We start from the raw sequence: 16703 nt of genomic DNA on the forward strand, positions 1-16703 counted from the left end.
TGTGTGAACAGAATGCTAGATGAGGTGGACCCTGGGTCTCATCCAGCATGGCTCTTCTTATGTTTTTAGGCCCTTTGAGGCTAGTCACAAGTTACAGCTCCTACAGGATGGAACAACTTCTAATCTCGATATGATTACATATAATGATATACCACTATTAGACTACTTTCTTGCTCATAGGCACTTAATATTTTAGGCGCTGGATTCTAGCCACCTGCAGCTGACTTTCTTACTGTAACAGCTGAAAAAGATAAAATTTGGCTGCCCCCAGAATTAACAGTGGGCAGGAAGGCATTTATTTAGTAGAAGGCTCCTAGTCTTGACTGGATGTTTTTTCCCTCCTTTGCTCTGACAGATGCCAATCTGACCTTTTGCAAAGCCTATTTTTCCAAGGCTTGTTTCCTGAGGAATGGAGACATTTGAATCAGGATAGAAACTCTTTTTGGATACAGTTTCTCACACTTGTCTGTAAGTAAATAGGGTGTGCAGACTGGCACAAGCTGCAGGCTTTGCTTTTACAGAGTGGAGGCTAGTGGCTAGAGAGCTTCGGCCATTGGGCGGTATAGAAATAAATAAATAAATAAATAAATAAATAAATAAAATGTCCATGGGGCAGTGAATCCGCTCCAGGTTTCAGTCAGAACCTTGGAGATTACCTTTAGGGTTCTGACTGAAACCTGGAGTGGATTTTCCACCCTACTGACATCGGAGCCACCAGCCTCCGCTGCTCTTACAATTAAACAAAGTTATATTTTCTCATATAAATTATGTGGTCATAATGTTCTGTAGTGGCATGCTTTCCTGGGAGCAAGTCCCATAGATTTCAGTTTTTATGTCTCATAACTGCCCCTTGGAGCGCAAGAAAGTTACTGAAAAAAACAATTATGAGTGACTAAACTAAAAGAAGTAGACTCCTTTTTCCCAGGCTCCATCTCCTTTTGAACTTCTGAGAGTTGCATCCACATTTCCAGACAAATGGAAGCCTAAGTATATGTAAATGACATTTGCTTACACCAAACCCTGTTTCTTCCCTTTGGTCCTATATGTGAAATTCAGAATGTAATCTCCTTGGGGCAGGGACTGCCAGCTTGCTTACTTTGTAAAGCACTATGGGCATTGGCACAATACTAATAGGTTAGATTGTGTATAATTTCAGATTAGATACATTGTTGTGTAAAGAATTAAAATGTGATGCAATGTAATGCAGCCCCTGCTTTTCTTTTCTTTTTTGAGTAACAAATGAAACCCTCTAACCTGCTTGCTCCCCAACTAAAGTCTTTAATATTGGCAATAACATTTCAGACTAGCTCTGCCATATGTTTAAATTCTTTTCTTTTATGGGGAAACCTGCTTACAACCAGGGGTTTCAGTCTCTGAATTATGACGGAACCATGGTTTGCTTCTTTGTGCACAAAATGAAAAGCTACAGAATGCAGAAAGCTGCCTTTATACCAACGATTGCTCCTTCCAGCTCTGATAGGCAGCATCTGAGGGAGATCTCATCACTTGCTACAAGATATTTTTTTAGATGCTAGGGACTGAACCTGGGAGCAGGACCATCGGCAAGCAAAGCTTGTGCTCTCCCACTGACATACAGGCCCTTTCCTAAAGCTGGCTCCTAGGAAGTGTGTTCTTCAAACCAAGGTTTGCAGTGAGTCAATATTTAATATATCTGTGTGAGGCCTGTACATTCAGTTAAGTTGTCTTTCATCAAGGTTCCTGTTTTAGGGATGGATTGATCTATCAGTTTCACCTTCTCCTTTTTAAAAAAAATCTCAAATTCTTTCTGTCCCACATATGAAGAAATTTACTCCTTTTGGTAAATACTTATCAAAAATGAACAAATAAAATTCTCATCCATCTACACTGGACAAATTCAATAAGTACTGCTGTTCCCAGCATGGAGAGGATGGAGTTGTACCTGCTTGTACTTAAAATTGAGGAGCATTCAGAAAAAAAAGGTGGTAACCCTAACTCAGTACTAACATAGTTGAATATATAGGGATTCAAACCCAGACTTTTAAGAGCAAAGCATTCAGTTCCCTGGGCACTGATGGATAAATTGTTGGTTTTTGTTTCTCTCACATTTGATTAAAAAAACAAACTCAAATTCTTTCCATCCCAAATATGGAGAAATGTGCAGATATTGGTATATTCTCACTGAAAATGAACTGAAACAAAAAGCAACCTCACCCACATTTATCCTGTTTAAACTGGAAACAATGTGCCCTCCATCTTCTTGCTAAAACAGGAACACAACTGTGAGGAACAAGCCTTGGTCTTCTTCTTCTGTCATTTTCTCTACTCTCATTCCCTATTCCTGTTCTGAGGCAGCTTGCATGTTTCTCCCAATGCACACAACCTCTTTAGGGACCCATTCGTAGACACTTAGAGAACTGGCTCTGAAGGCATTATTTCCAGCCCAAGGAAAATGGTCATGCTAGGGGTCTGGTTGACGCATGCATGCTCATTACTTATTCATTTAAAGAATGGATATCCTACCGTGTTGCATACAATGTCTCATGTTTCCCAAGCGTGCATGTTTTAAATGAAATAAAAGTGATCATTCTTAATTACAGCAATCATTCCTGAGCATTGCTCCTAACTGGCCAGGAACAGAGCACTGCATTTGTATGTGGCATGTCTCATTGCAATTGGGTTGGATTGGAAGGAGCCTTTCCTCTAAAGGAAGGAGCGAACCTTTGGATCCAAGCCATTATGTTTCAGGTGAAGACGGTAAGCTATCCGAAAAGAAATATTTAGAGCAGGTACGTACTGAAGATGGCACAGATCTTTCTTACCGCATTTGCTTTCTGGTATTGCAGTATTTGTATATATTTGTATCCAAGGAGGGGGGAACAAAACTCAAGAGTATGAGATTTTTTTAGAGTTGCCATCAAAATTTGCTTTAGGTGAAATTGTGAGGCAAGTCAGGAGAAGCATCTGAGGAATTCTGAGGGAAGCAATAAGACCAGTGTTCATTTTTGTTCATTTCTTTCCAGGGGGGTGTTCCCTCACATGCCAACCTGGAAGCCAAGTAAACACAAAGTAGTTGTTAGCCAAGCTAAGCTGTTGTCAGCCACTTGTCAACATGGGATCTCCTGTTTTGGGAGTCCATAGCTGGAGAAGAAACTATGCAGTGGGCAAAGTTAGTAATTCAGAAAGGCTGAAGTGTTTGAGCCATTTTAGTTTAAAGAAAAAGGTGACCAAGTTGGGATGTGACTGAAGTTTATAAAATTATGCATGGTGTGAAGAAAGCGGATAGAGCAGTCTTTCTCCTTCTCTTCTAATACAAGAACTCAGGGTCACCCAATGAAAATGTATGTATAGTAGATTCAGGAAAGACCCCAAAAAAGTGCTTCTTCATAGAATGCATAATTAAATTATGTGAGATTTATTGCCCAAAGATGCAGTGATGGGCACTAGTTTAGATGGCTTTAAAGGGGGATTTGACAACTTCATGTCTGTCAGGGTGGATTGGTCATGATGGATATGTGAAAACTCCCACATTCTGAATAGGGATGGGGATGGGGGAGAAATTCAATTAGTTCACATTTTAATGCAAACTTACTGAATTGCAAACTTACTGAATTTCACACTTTAGAACCAATATGTGTACCGAAAGTCAGTTATCCTTGGAAAATCACACTTCACCCAGTTTTGCCATGGAGTTCTGCAATCAAAAAGTGCACACGCAAACATGTATATTTACGAAAAATAACATTCAACAACAGAACATTACGGGAAATTGCATGCAAAAAAAAAAATGTGCACGTTGTGCATTTCCTATGCAATTTTGCTTATCTTAGGAGAAATACAGACAGAAATGCATATGGATTTTCATGCAATCTTTTTTTCTTTTCTTTTTTTTTAAGAGCTCAAATTTTGGGCCAAACCAAATTTAATACTGGGGAAATGAGAAAGTGAGAGAAATCAGAATTGACGGATTTGTCCAAACCTAGTTCAGAAGCAGTATGACAACATATAGCAAATGATGTGAGACAACACTGGGAGATGGCCATTGTCTTCATGTGCTGGTTGTGAGCTTCTTGGGGCATCTGTTGAGCCACTGTGGGAAGGACTAAGTGCTGGTCTAGATGAACCTTTGGTCTGATCCAGGAGGACAGATATGTCCTTCTGGCCTTGGACAAGAGTTGCCACTATTTAAAATGAAATTTGGAGATACTTGGTCTGGACAAACCTCTGGGGAATTTCAAAGAAAGAAGAGAGTTTGGATAAAGCCCGCAAAAATCCTCTTTGGGGTAGGGGGCAGAAGCCCATTCTGCCCATCCTAGACTGTGTACTGAATTCCTTTTTCCTCCCTCTTCTCATTCCAGGTATACAAATGCTCTCTGTCCAGCCAGACACCAAACCGAAAGGTTGTGCTGGCTGCAACCGTAAGATCAAAGACAGGTATCTCCTAAAGGCCCTGGACAAATACTGGCATGAGGACTGCCTGAAGTGTGCCTGCTGTGACTGCCGTTTGGGGGAGGTAGGCTCTACCTTGTACACCAAAGCCAACCTTATCCTGTGTCGCAGAGACTACCTGAGGTAGGACTTGGTTTTTTTCTATGTACCCGGTATACACAACACTTTACCCCTGTTCTATACTCTTCCCTCATGCAGTGTAAACCAAACAAGGCAGGCCGTATGTGACTGTTGCTACGGATACCTCGCCACATTGATGCACTGTGGCAGGCATACAAAATGGTTCTTAGAGCTGGGGAACAGTATGCAGTCTATCAGTCCTTGTGACCATATAACTAAACATTGTGTTTAACAGAGGCGCTTTTTCACACATGCCACATTTTTAAGGAGGATATCTTTTTTGGTAGCCCCACACTGCTTTGGCCGCCTTGGATAACAGCGGTGGAGGTAAGCTGTGACTGTAGACAGCTGTATTTAAAATGAAGGTTGCTTGAAATATGTGGAACTCCTGTTTCACTTGTCTCTAGATAAACAGCTCATCACATGGTAAAACTGTTTCTGGACTGTACCAGTTCAGACAGCTGGGGTGGTGGAGGATTTGTTTTCCCTGTATGGGTGGGTGGGAACATGAAGAAATCTAGCGTGTCTGGGAGAATAGAATCATAGCATCATAGAATAGTAGGATTGGAAGGGGCCTACAAGGCCATCGATACTAAACTAGAATCCTTCTGCTGGAATGTCACACATTTGGGCATAGGGCTGTTAATAATCTTGGATTAGATGCAGGAAAAGTAGTCTGTCTAGGATTCAAACATTGCTTCTGTTCCACTTCATCTAGCTTCCTGTAATGAATGCTGCTAGAGCTGTGACCATTCAGATTCCCTAAGGTAGTTAAACTGCTTGAATCCCTCCACCCCTCTGCAGAGAGATCTGTTGTACCTGGCACCTGTTTTACAGAGCATGTAACTCTGGTTTCGTTTCATCTGCATTGGCTGCCAGTACATTTCCAGGCATAATTTAATGTGCTGGGTATTGTCTCTGAGTTTTTAAAGCTGCCTTGGGAAAAAATTATCTGAAGGGCAGGATAAAAATGCAGTAAGTAAATAAAGAACCCTAAATGGATTGGGACCAGGATACTTGAAGGACTGCCTCCTCCCAAATGAACTACTTATCCAGTGCATTCAAAACTTGAGATCTTGCAGTCTGTAGCAATTGGACCAATTGGCAGGGTGTTCTCTGCTGTGGAATTCTCTTCCCCCAACATACTCGATCAGCTTTTTCATTATTGGCATTTAGATGGGCTGTTCAGACCATTTGTTCCATTTTACTTTCACTTAGTTCCTCCTCCCTTTCTGATTTGTGTCTGCTCTATTTTGTGAAGTTTTGTTTTGGTTTCCATATTCTTTATTTAATTATGTTTGAATTCATGCTGCAGATTGTTTTAGTTTATGTTGTCAACCGCCATGAAAGGTCATTGGACCGGAAGGCGGGGGGGGGGGGAATCAATCAATAAATTACATTTTCTTTTCACCCTTAAGTTCCAGCATTGTACTGATAGCTTAGAGGCACTCCCCATTAAGATCTCCTCTTATTTTTCGCTCTACCTGGTTGGCTCCAACTTGTTCTTTAAGCTCTTCTTTAAGCTGAGATGCATGTTTGAGGACTAAATCTACATGTAACTGTTATGCTCTCCTGAAATTGGTCTAGATATTTGGTGGACAAAAAGCTCTGCCTCAACATGGAGAACTTCAATAAATAAAGTGTCCGGGGTGAGATGCAGACAGATCCTCATTCTCTAAACTGTCTTGTGAGAATGTTCTGGTAGCTTGAGAGAATGCAGCCAGGATATCTCTGTGTCCTTTGACTTAAAAGAACAGCAAAGGTTCAGTCTGAGGCAATGATGATGGAGGTGTTATTTCATTGCTAGCATTGACTGTGTTTGGAACATTAGGACTAACTGCAGTGCAGACGGTAGACCCCAACATGGAGGAGCGAGCACTAAGGCAAATAAAGCAATCTGAACTTTTGCAAGAGCTGATCCTGCAGTGGCTGTGATACTGCTTTTAAAAATTTATTACAGTGCACTAGCACATTGTAAAGTTTTGCACTGGAAGCAAACCACCTAGGATTCCACGGTTTGAACTTTCGTTGGTTGGTTGGTTTAGAATTGGCAACACCCCAGTGAAATAGGAAAGGGGAAATTGAATGAGGAGAGGGCTCGGAAATATTGTGACTGAACTGCTATGGGATGCGGGAAACAGTACCTTGAGGAAGGCTGTAGGGATAGGTGGTTCTATAGGGCAGCAAAGGGGAGACCAGCACCAGCTCCCCTCTTAGCAGAACTATTCTGGTGGCACCTGCACGTAGTGCTGGCTGGAACTGCAGATACTCAATGAACAAATAGCCTTTTTCTTTCTTTTCTCCTGCCTACTCCAACTTTCACATGTAGCTTCCCTGTGGAGCACACACTGCCTTTCATTACTTCACTTACATGATTTTTTTTATCTAGTATGACTGCTGAAGATAGACAGAGCACCAGAACTCATCTGTAAATAAAACAACCAACCCATAGGTCCTGATCATTGCCTAGACACCTATCTTTCAGAACTTCGAACCAGCCATGAGCACTAGGAACCTTGTTGTTCAGTCGTTCAGTCGTGTCCAACTCTTCGTGACCCCATGGACCATAGCACGCCAGGCCTTCCTGTCCTGCACTCTCTCCCGGAGCGTGCTGAAGTCCATATTCATTGCATCGGTGATGCTATCTAGCCATCTCATCCTCTGCCGTCCCCTTCTCCTTTTGCCTTCAGTCTTTCCCAGCATCAGGGTCTTTTCCAGAGAGTTTTCTCTTCGCATTCGGTGGCCAAAATATTTGAGCTTCAGCTTCAGTATCTGTCCTTCCAATGAGCACTCAGGGTTGATTAGGAACCTAGGAACCCTTTAATGAAAGCTGATATTCAGGAGGTGCAAATACACAGTATGCAGGAAATCTCTGGCTTCCCCTTCAGTAACAGAGTGCTCCCTCCTGATCTAGCTGTCAAGAGCTAAAGTCCTTTCGATCTGGCCCCTATTAATTTGTCCTTATCCCAGCCTTGGCCTATGGGTCACAATGAAGATTAGAGAAAGAAGATGAAAGGAGTTACCTTCTATGGCAGTTCTCTATTCTGACTGGAAGCGGCTCTGCAAGGAGTCAGCCAGAGCTCTTTCTTGGGGGAAAACTAGACATGACTTTGGCTAGAAGAAATTTAATAGGCATGGGAGCAGGGCAATTTTTGGTAATATGGAGAGATTTAACCCTTTCCCCCCCCTTATGACTAATATTTGCTCAATGGAGACTTCACTTAGGGATAGGCAAACAAGTAATGTTTATGTTTGCCCAGAATCTCTGGGCATCAACTGGGCTCATCTCCCCTTTGATTTCAGCGAACGCTTGTGATCGTTGTTCAATTTACGCATACAGGAAAATAGTGCAAATTGAATGTGATTGAACAGGAAATTGCAAAAAGATTTGAGTATATTTTTTTTTAGAGTTACACAACTTTCCCCCATAGACAAAAGCATGAATCTGCACTGTTTAAAAATTGCGAAATTTTGAACTCGTTTTTCTCTGAAATTTGTGCAATTTTTGAACACAAGCACATGATCAAGAATTTGCAAACACTTTCAGAGAACATGTTCTCCTGTTGGCCTTGCATTTGAGGTTGCAAATGGGGCATGCATGACTGCTTTGTGAGTGCAAATGAAATTTTTGTCCACCTCTAGCTTCACTTCTGGGGCTAATAGCAGGCATGGGGAGATTTTTGAGGGGACTGCAGTGGGAGGAAAGGGTTTTAAAAAGCTCTCCTTATGTGCTATAGTGCTGAATAAAATTGTGGGACTCGTGTCTGGTATCAACTTTTTTTTCTCTCAAGTGACAGGTTGCTAATGACCCATTGCAAATTGCATCTACCTGCCCTCAGGGTCCTTTTAAGCCCAGATGTTGGGGATTGAACCTTTCTCCTCTATGCATGCCTTTCATGGGCTCTGCCACCCAAATACCATTCCTATATCCAAAATTTGCTAGGCTTTTACAACTTTGATTTTAAAGTCTGGACAGTCATATTCCACAGTTGAAATGCTACCTCAGAATCTAATACCTTGGTGGATTTTTTTAGCCTATTCAAGGTGTTTGATCTCATATTATTCATGTAATCAAAACTTGCAAAATGATGTTGCAACCCTTTTATCTGATATTGACTCTTACATGGGTGATGCTGTTGAATGCTGAATATGATAGCGAAGTCATTTTATGTCAATCACTGATATTAACAAAACATTTGCAACCTTGTTATCAAAATTCAAATGAGAATTTTAAGAGAAGTATAGGAAGCAAGTTAGTTTCAACTCTAGGATACAGGCAGGGCCGTTCTCACGGAGATTTAGCAAGGGAGGTGAACATGGCATGGATTCTCCCACTTTTACTTTTCTTTTCTTTTTACAGTAGGAGCTTCCTTTTGAAAGTCACACGTGTGCTTTGCAGCTCACAAGGAAGCTAGCATTGATGGTCATGGAAATTTGTATTTTTAAAAAGAGCATATCAGTTTTCCAGTATACCATGCCTTATCTGTTTCAGACTTCTATATTCTTGTACTTTAATGAACCACTTTCCAAAGGATCTTGATCCATTAGATTTTGGGCAGAATCCAATGGGGCCCCACCGATTTCTTTCCAACCCACTGATTCCCTTCCACAACCAGTGGGTCCTGGCATCCTGCTAATTCCATTGTGCAAGCAGAACCCACCACTCATGCAAGGGATATTTAACACTTCTTAGGGGAAGCCCCCAAATGAGCAGAAATGCTTCTTTCTGAAAAGCATCTCTCTGGAAGCAGGTTGGCAGAGCTCCCTTATGTGAGCTCTGCCAACCTGCCTCCTTCCAGAAATGAGCATTTCTGCTTGTTTTGAGTTGCCCCAGAAGTGGTAAATCATTGTTGCGCAAGCATTGGGGGCGCTTGTGCAACAGAATTGGCAGGGTATAAGAGAATCAACAGGGACATAAGCACCCTGTTGGAGTTTGCCCTGAGTACAATGAGTTTTAAGATGTGGCAGGGGCAAAAACCAAGCGGATGGGGGAAGATCTCTCTGTCTCCTTCATTTTTACTTCTGTAATGTGTAGTGATGTGCTCCATTACTTTCAGTAAGGAAACATTAGGAGGCTGAGGTGTGTGCTGGCTCAGAAAAATGATCCAAGATTTTCCAGATTTTTCCCAGGCGATCTTGGGTCATTTCCAAGTTAATCTGAGATGAATTTAGGAGAGCTTGCCCATTTCTACTTTTCATACGACGTATGTGAGTGAGCAGCAAAATGAAGCTACTTCCATGATGAACTGGTTTGCCCATAGCCCATGGGAAACACCTTCTCAGACATTTACTAGAAAAAAGAGTGTTCCCATCATCTGCAAAGGATATATTTGAGCAGCTAGATTGGTTTTCCCAAATGTGAGAATTTCCAAGACTATTTGTTATTGAGCTTGCTAATTATGGTGGCAAAGGAATTGTCCTGGAAGAGAGACCATAGTTCAGTGGTAGAGCACATGCTTTGCAAGCCCTGGTTTCTCCAGTTTAAAGGATCAAGTAGCGGGTGATGGGAAAGATCCTTCCCTACCTGGCCCCCTGGAGAGCCATGGCCACTCAGAATTGACTATGCTGGGCTAGATCAGGGATGTGTGAACTCACCCCCGTCCAGGTTCTCTGAATGCCTGCCTAGCCCCTGCCCCTGCTCGCCAGTCCCCAGACCACACTCTAATTCCTCCCATGCTCAGTGAGCAGCCCGCACTCACCCCAGTGGCCTCGTCAATCTCCGCAGTCACCCTTAAAAAAAAAATAGAACTGTGATCACAAAAATGCACATGTTTTTGCATGCACGAAAATGCGCATTTTGCAAATGCGCATATTCTCATGTGTGAAATGTGCATTTTTTGTGATGGTGCATATTTGTGTGTGTGCTAAAATGCGTATTTTTTTAAAAATGTGCATTTTCACATACGTGAATATGCACATTGGCAAAATGTGCATTTTTGCTTGTGCGCAAATATGAGCATTTTTGCCATCGCCATTTTATTTCTCAAAAATTGTGACTGCAAAGCTCAAGGAGGCCACCAGAATGAGTGCAGGCCATTCACTGAGCACAGGCAAGGGGCGGGCAGGGGCTCATTGAGTGGTGCGGGCCATGGGTGGTTCCACTGGATTCCTGGACTGAATCAGGCACCCGTGCCATCCCTAGGCTAGTTGGACAAGTAGTCTGACCTGGCATAAGGCAGCTTCCTATGTTCTAAAAGATGGGTACTGTTGGTCAAATTGGTACATTTGGAAGGAGATGCTCCTGTGCTGGGTACAATGCAGCAAGTACTATATACCTATTGGAAAATACAGAATTAGAAAGCCATGCAATGGTGTGTGTGTGTGTGTGTGTGTGTTGCAATACACGGGCTAGTTCCAAAATGGACAGTCTGCTTTCTTGCCACCATCCTTTCCTCAAAGTCAACAGTTCCTATTCCTTCAACCATTCATCAAAGTGCTTTAATTTATGGCACAATGTTAGCATTGGGCAGTGTAGGTTACATCTAGCCGTCCCTACCAAACCTTAAGTGGGCACCATCTGTGTAGTGCTGTTGTATTTCACTGGTACAGAAGGCTGTCCAGTGTGTACCCAGGTGAATCCACTGGCTTGCCCAGATTGAATCATATAAGGTAGGTTAGAAAGCTAGGGATGTATGAGAATTTTGTTTCAGTTCACAAATCACTCAAACATGCCGCTTTTGCAACCCCAAATGAAAACGCATCTTCTCCAGAAATGATTGCACATTTTAAAACGTGTGTTCAAAAACTGTGCACTTTAAAATGGGCACTTTTTAAACAATTGTACTTCACACTTCAGTCAAAGGAGGAAATGTGCGCACTTTTTAAAAATGCTGACTTTCCCAGTTCGAAATGCGCACTTTCCCTGTCCGAATGAACCTAAAAACAGGTCGCAAATGAGAACGGGAGCAAGCCAAACCAAGCTTTGAAGTGAAGTTGCAGGAATTTTGGCAAGCTTGACCGTCTCTGGTTCTCCCATCCCTAATAGAAACAGGGTCCCCCCGCTTCACTGTTCTGTGCGTGCGTGCGCGCGCCTCTCTCTCTCTCTCTCGCGCACACACACACACACACACACACCCCTCGCACTTCTCTTCTTCCAGAATGAACACACCCAGTTCCTTAACCTTTCCTAAGAGGACCTGTTTTTCATACCCCTCACCATTTTCATTGCCTTCCTCTCAACCCATTCCAATTTGTCTACATCCTTCTTAAGGTTCAGCTTCCAGAGCTGGGTGCAGTACTCCAGATGAGGTCTGACTAGTGTGGAATAAAGCAGCCAACTTAATACAAGAACTGGCCTCCGGTCTTGGGTTCATTACTCCTCTTCTGATCTAGCTGTGGATCTTCCCCACCCTGATAGCTTGCTTATACTTAAATGTGCTATTTATGTTAAACTTCAAGTTGATGCACTTAACATAATTGCAGACAGTCATTTGCCTCATTGCATCCGTATGTACTTAGCTATGCAGTGAACCTGTAAAAAGAAATCTCCATTTTTATGCTAATCCTGGAGGTAGTTAAATGTGCTCCCTTTTGTAGGCAAATAAGGACTCATATTTAGTCACTGACCTGATAGGGATATGAAGAACAAATTGCATATGCTAATGATCAGATTGGGGTTAGGTTGCAGCTTTTATAGGCTTTTGAAGAATCCATTCCTTTATGTCTTAACATAAAGCATCTTGGAACAATGTGTTACCCATACACATACAAAAATCATTGCTTTTGATTTGTGGTGCCCTCTACGTTGTCAGTAGACAATCCTCTACTTTGATGGTGTCCTCCAGTTGAAGGGCTGTCCAGTCTAAGTCCAATTTAAAGAACCATAAGAAGGGAGAGCAGAGGCTTTGGAGTGGCCCATTGACGGTTAGTGCCTGGTCAGAAGACTGAGCAGGCACACAAGCCACTTGGCCAGTCTTCTTCACTATGGTGAAGTGTTGTTGTTGTTCAGTCATTCAGTCATGTCCGACTCTTCGTGACCCCATGGACCATAGCAGCCAGGCCTTCCTGTCCTCTGCTCTCTCCCAGAGAGTGCTCAAGTTCATATTCATTGCATCGGTGATGCTCTCTAGCCATCTCATCCTCTGCCGTCCCCTTCTCCTTTTGCCTTCAGTCTTTCCCAGCATCAGGGTCTTTTCCAGAGAGTTTTCTCTTCGCATTAGGTGGCCAAAATATTTGAGCTTCAGCTTCAGTATCTGTCCTTCCAATGAGCAGTCAGGGTTGATTTGCTTTAGGATGGACTGATCTGACCTCCTTGCAGTCCAGGGGACTCGTAAGCGTCTTCTCCAGCGCCACAGTTAGAAAGCATCAATTCTTCAGCGCTCAGCCTTCCTTATAGTCCAGCTCTCACAGCCATACGTTGCTAATGGGAAATGAGTTTTGATCATACGAACCTTATGGTGAAGTGTACTGCATTTCTATTTAGATTAGGGCAATTATTTCTAAATATGCATCTATACATATAAATGAGCATATATAAATATGTGTCATCCTTTGTCCTCTGTGTGTGTGTGTGTGTGTGTGTGTGTGTGAGAGAGAGATGCATTTCCTCCTTTTTTGGTCACCTTTCCTCTAGAGCAAGGATGGGCAATTTCCAAGGGCCAGGGAGCAACATCCCCTCCCCGGAACCCACCGGGGGGTCCAGCCCCATGCTGCTGCTGAATTTGCTGTAGCAGCAAAAAAGTGGCAATTTTGCCACTATTGTGGCAAATTTGGGAGTGGCAGGGGAGTGCAAAATTTGTCCAACCCTGCTCTAGAAGTTACATGGCTCCTGTGAAAAGAACAAAAAGGGCTTCTTGATGTCTCCCTCCTTTCCTTCCTTCATTCATTATTGATTTTTGGTGGCCTTTTTTTTTTTTTTTTACAGCAATAGTGAAGAAAGTGCTGTGTATATTGCAATTCTACCAGAAGGCAGAAAAAAAATGCTGAATGTGGGACTAGGTACAGAATTCAGGTTCCTGAAAATGACAAGTGTGTCATTAAACAAGTTCTAGGCTGTAGTAGCTCTGAAGACATGGTATGCCAACCTCACCTATTAAAATCTCAGAAGCCCAGAGCAGTGATTCCTATCTCCTGTCAGGATATTCTGCACAGGAAGCCTGGCATACCCATAGCAAAGGACCTATGCAGCTATACGGAAGGTATTTTAAGAGTAGAATCTTAGTACCATAAATGTTCCAATTTTTTAAAAAGAAATGTGATGCTCAGACTCACTACTCTAAAATGGCAATTTATTATGCCCAACGTATTTCAAAAACAGTAACAGTCTTATTTTTCAAGGGGCTAAAAGAAATGTATCACCTTACTTGGATAGCAACAGCTACACCATTTCACTTGGAGAATGTTTAATAACAGAGCACTCACCTTTCATACCAAGAGAAATATTTTTTGACACACATCTCCCCCCACCCCTGCCCAAAGGGACCTGGATCTCAGCCCCACTTGATAGATTTTCATGCTGAAAATCATATTGAAAACTTTGTGCAGCCCTAATTCTAAATCCACTATAATTCCTAATAAATAATATCCACTTGAATTCCTAAGAACATGAATCATAGAATCATAGAACTGTTGGAAGGGGCCTACAAGACCATCAAGTCCAACCCCCTGCTCAATGCAGGAATCTAAGTCATCCCTGACAGATGGCTGTCCAGCTTCATCTTGAATGCCTCCTGTGTGGGAAAGCCCACCACCTCCCTAGGTAATTGGTTCCACTGTCGTATTGCTCTAACAGTCAGGAGGTTTTTCCTGATGCTCAACCAGAATCTGGCTTCCTGTGACTTGAGTCCATTATTCCATGTCTTGCACTCTGGGATGATGATTGAGAAGAGATCCTGGCCTTCCTCTCTGTGACAACCTTTCAAGCATTTGAAGAGTGCTATCATGTCTCCCCTCAGTCTTCCCTTCTCAAAGCTAAACATGCCCAGTTCTTTCAGTCTCTCCTCATAGGGCTTTGTTTCCAGTCCCCTGATCATCTTCGTTGCCTTCCTCTGAACCCTCTCCAAGAAAGCCCTACTGGATCAGAACAAAGGTATCTGTCTCATCCAGTATCCTGTTTCCAGCAATGGCCAACCAGATGTTTCTGGGAAGCTCACAGCAGTATATGTGGGCAATAGCCTTCTCCTTCTCTTGTTTCCCAGCAACTGCTGTTCAGAATAAATTGCCTCTGAACTTGGAAATAGCATACAGCCATCTTGACTAGTAGCCATTTATACCCCAAATTTCTTTGATCCCCTTTTAAAGCCATCTAAGTACATGGCCATCGCTGTGTCTTGTGGTAGTGTGTTCCATAGGTTAAATATAAGAACACAGTTCCTCATTTACATGACAGGTTTGTTTTATCTTACTCCTGTTACATGCTCCTAACTTAACAAATATAAGACTCTCTTTCGGCCTTTATCGATGTCTCTTTTGTACAGGAAGACAGAACTATTCAGATTCCTTTGTTCTGGTTCAAAGCTTTGTAAAAATTTTACATTCCTTAGGGTTGCCAATTTCAGAAAAGAGAATGTAGTTAGCACTACTTTGTGGTAACGTTTGTGGGGTAGGAATTCCCTTGAGAGCCCATGAGATCGCTTGTGTCTGCTTGACATGGTTGATTTAAAGAACAAAACAAACCCCCACTCCACCTGCATATCACTGAGATGGTTAAGTCATGTGCTGGTGTGATCTCAGAATGGGCTGTGAATTTAATGACACTTTCTACCTAGACATCATCCTTAGTCTGAAACGGTAGGGTTTTGGAATGGAATTCTAAAACCTCATTTGCTCTCATTTGAGTTCTTTCTTTCTTTTAAGAATTACGATGGATTTATATTCCTTTCTTTATGGATCATTTTTCTAATAAAATGTGTAGTTTGAAAGTTAAGTGTTGGATGCTTCCATAATGTGTGTTGTTATTTTTAAAATTAATTTATGTTTGTTTTTGGTATTTGGTCATGAACCATCAGTGCCAAACGGGCCATAACGCTGCTCCTGAAGTTGTGAAAATGAACTCTCACCACCACCAAATCAAAGTATCCTTTCCTTTCTTTTTACTGGATGGGGGTTTTTTTCCGTTTTTTGTTGTGGTGGTTGTTGTTTTTTAAGTTAATCAGTGTGTACTCAAAATATTCAAAATTGGGCAGATTTTCCTTTTAAAAAATAGGGTTTTGTTGTTGTTGTTCAGTCAAGTCCGACTCTTCGTGACCCCATGGACCATAGCACGCCAGGCCTTCCTGTCCTGCGCTCTCTCCCGGAGTGTGCTCAAGTCCATATTCATTGCATCGGTGATGCTATCTAGCCATCTCATCCTCTGCCGTCCCCTTCTCCTTTTGCCTTCAGTCTTTCCCAGCATCAGGGTCTTTTCCAGGGAGTTTTCTCTTTGTATTAGGTGGCCAAAATATTTGAGCTTCAATTTCAGTATCTGTCCTTCCAGTGAGCACTCAGGGTTGATTTCCTTTAGGATGGACTGATTTGACCTCCTTGCAGTCCAGGGGACTCGTAAGAGTCTTCTCCAGCACCACAATTCGAAAGCATCAATTCTTTGGCGCTCAGCCTTCCTTATAGTCCAGCTGTCACAGCCATACGTTGCTACTGGGAAAACCATAGCTTTGATTAGACGGACCTTTGTCGGCAAGGTGATGTCTCTGCTGTCTAGGTTGGCCATAGCTTTCCTCCCAAGGAGCAAGCGTCTTTTAATTTCATGGCTACAGTCACCGTCTGCGGTGATCTTGGAGCCCAAGAAAATAAAATCTGTCACTGCTTCCATTTCTTCCCCTTCTATATGCCAGGAAGTGGTGGGGCCAGATGCCATGATTTTAGTTTTTTTAATGTTGAGTTTCAAACCAGCTTTTGCACTCTCCACTTTCACCCTCAACAAGACCTATTATAACTCTCGGTGAAGGACATATTGACCTGCTCTGACTTCCACTAAATCAGTGGTTTTAATTTTTCTGTGTTTAGAGAACCATTTCCAACTCTGAAGAATGCCAACCTATCTACCATGGATGGCTGTGCATTGCAGAGGATTCTGGGACATACCCCAGCGCAGACACTCAGTTAATGTTAGGGATGGCAGAGAATTCTGCCACAGACTCCAATGAGTCCGTGGCAGAATGGACTCCGGAGTCCAGGGTGGAACGGACCACTCAACTCCGCCACCCCACGAAGTTCACGCC

The 16703-nt window shown here is 42.6% G+C and overlaps 1 protein-coding gene across 6 annotated transcripts in view; it reads left to right on the forward strand.

Annotated features, from left to right (window-relative positions):
- LMO3 (LIM domain only 3) overlaps window positions 1-16703 on the forward strand; it is a 119119-nt gene that overhangs the window by 15906 nt on the left and 86510 nt on the right. For all 6 annotated transcript variants that reach the window (XM_084811708.1, XM_084811704.1, XM_084811707.1 and 3 more), the window contains exon 2: window positions 4338-4551. In XM_084811708.1, the coding sequence (XP_084667834.1) occupies window positions 4346-4551 (206 nt within the window). In that variant the 5' untranslated portion in view covers window positions 4338-4345. The remainder of the gene's footprint in view (window positions 1-4337; window positions 4552-16703) is intronic.

This window comes from Heloderma suspectum, chromosome 7 (assembly GCF_057233095.1).
Source record: "Heloderma suspectum isolate Gila_16-S chromosome 7, 16-S_ref, whole genome shotgun sequence".
NCBI classification, from domain to species: Eukaryota; Metazoa; Chordata; class Lepidosauria; order Squamata; family Helodermatidae; genus Heloderma; species Heloderma suspectum.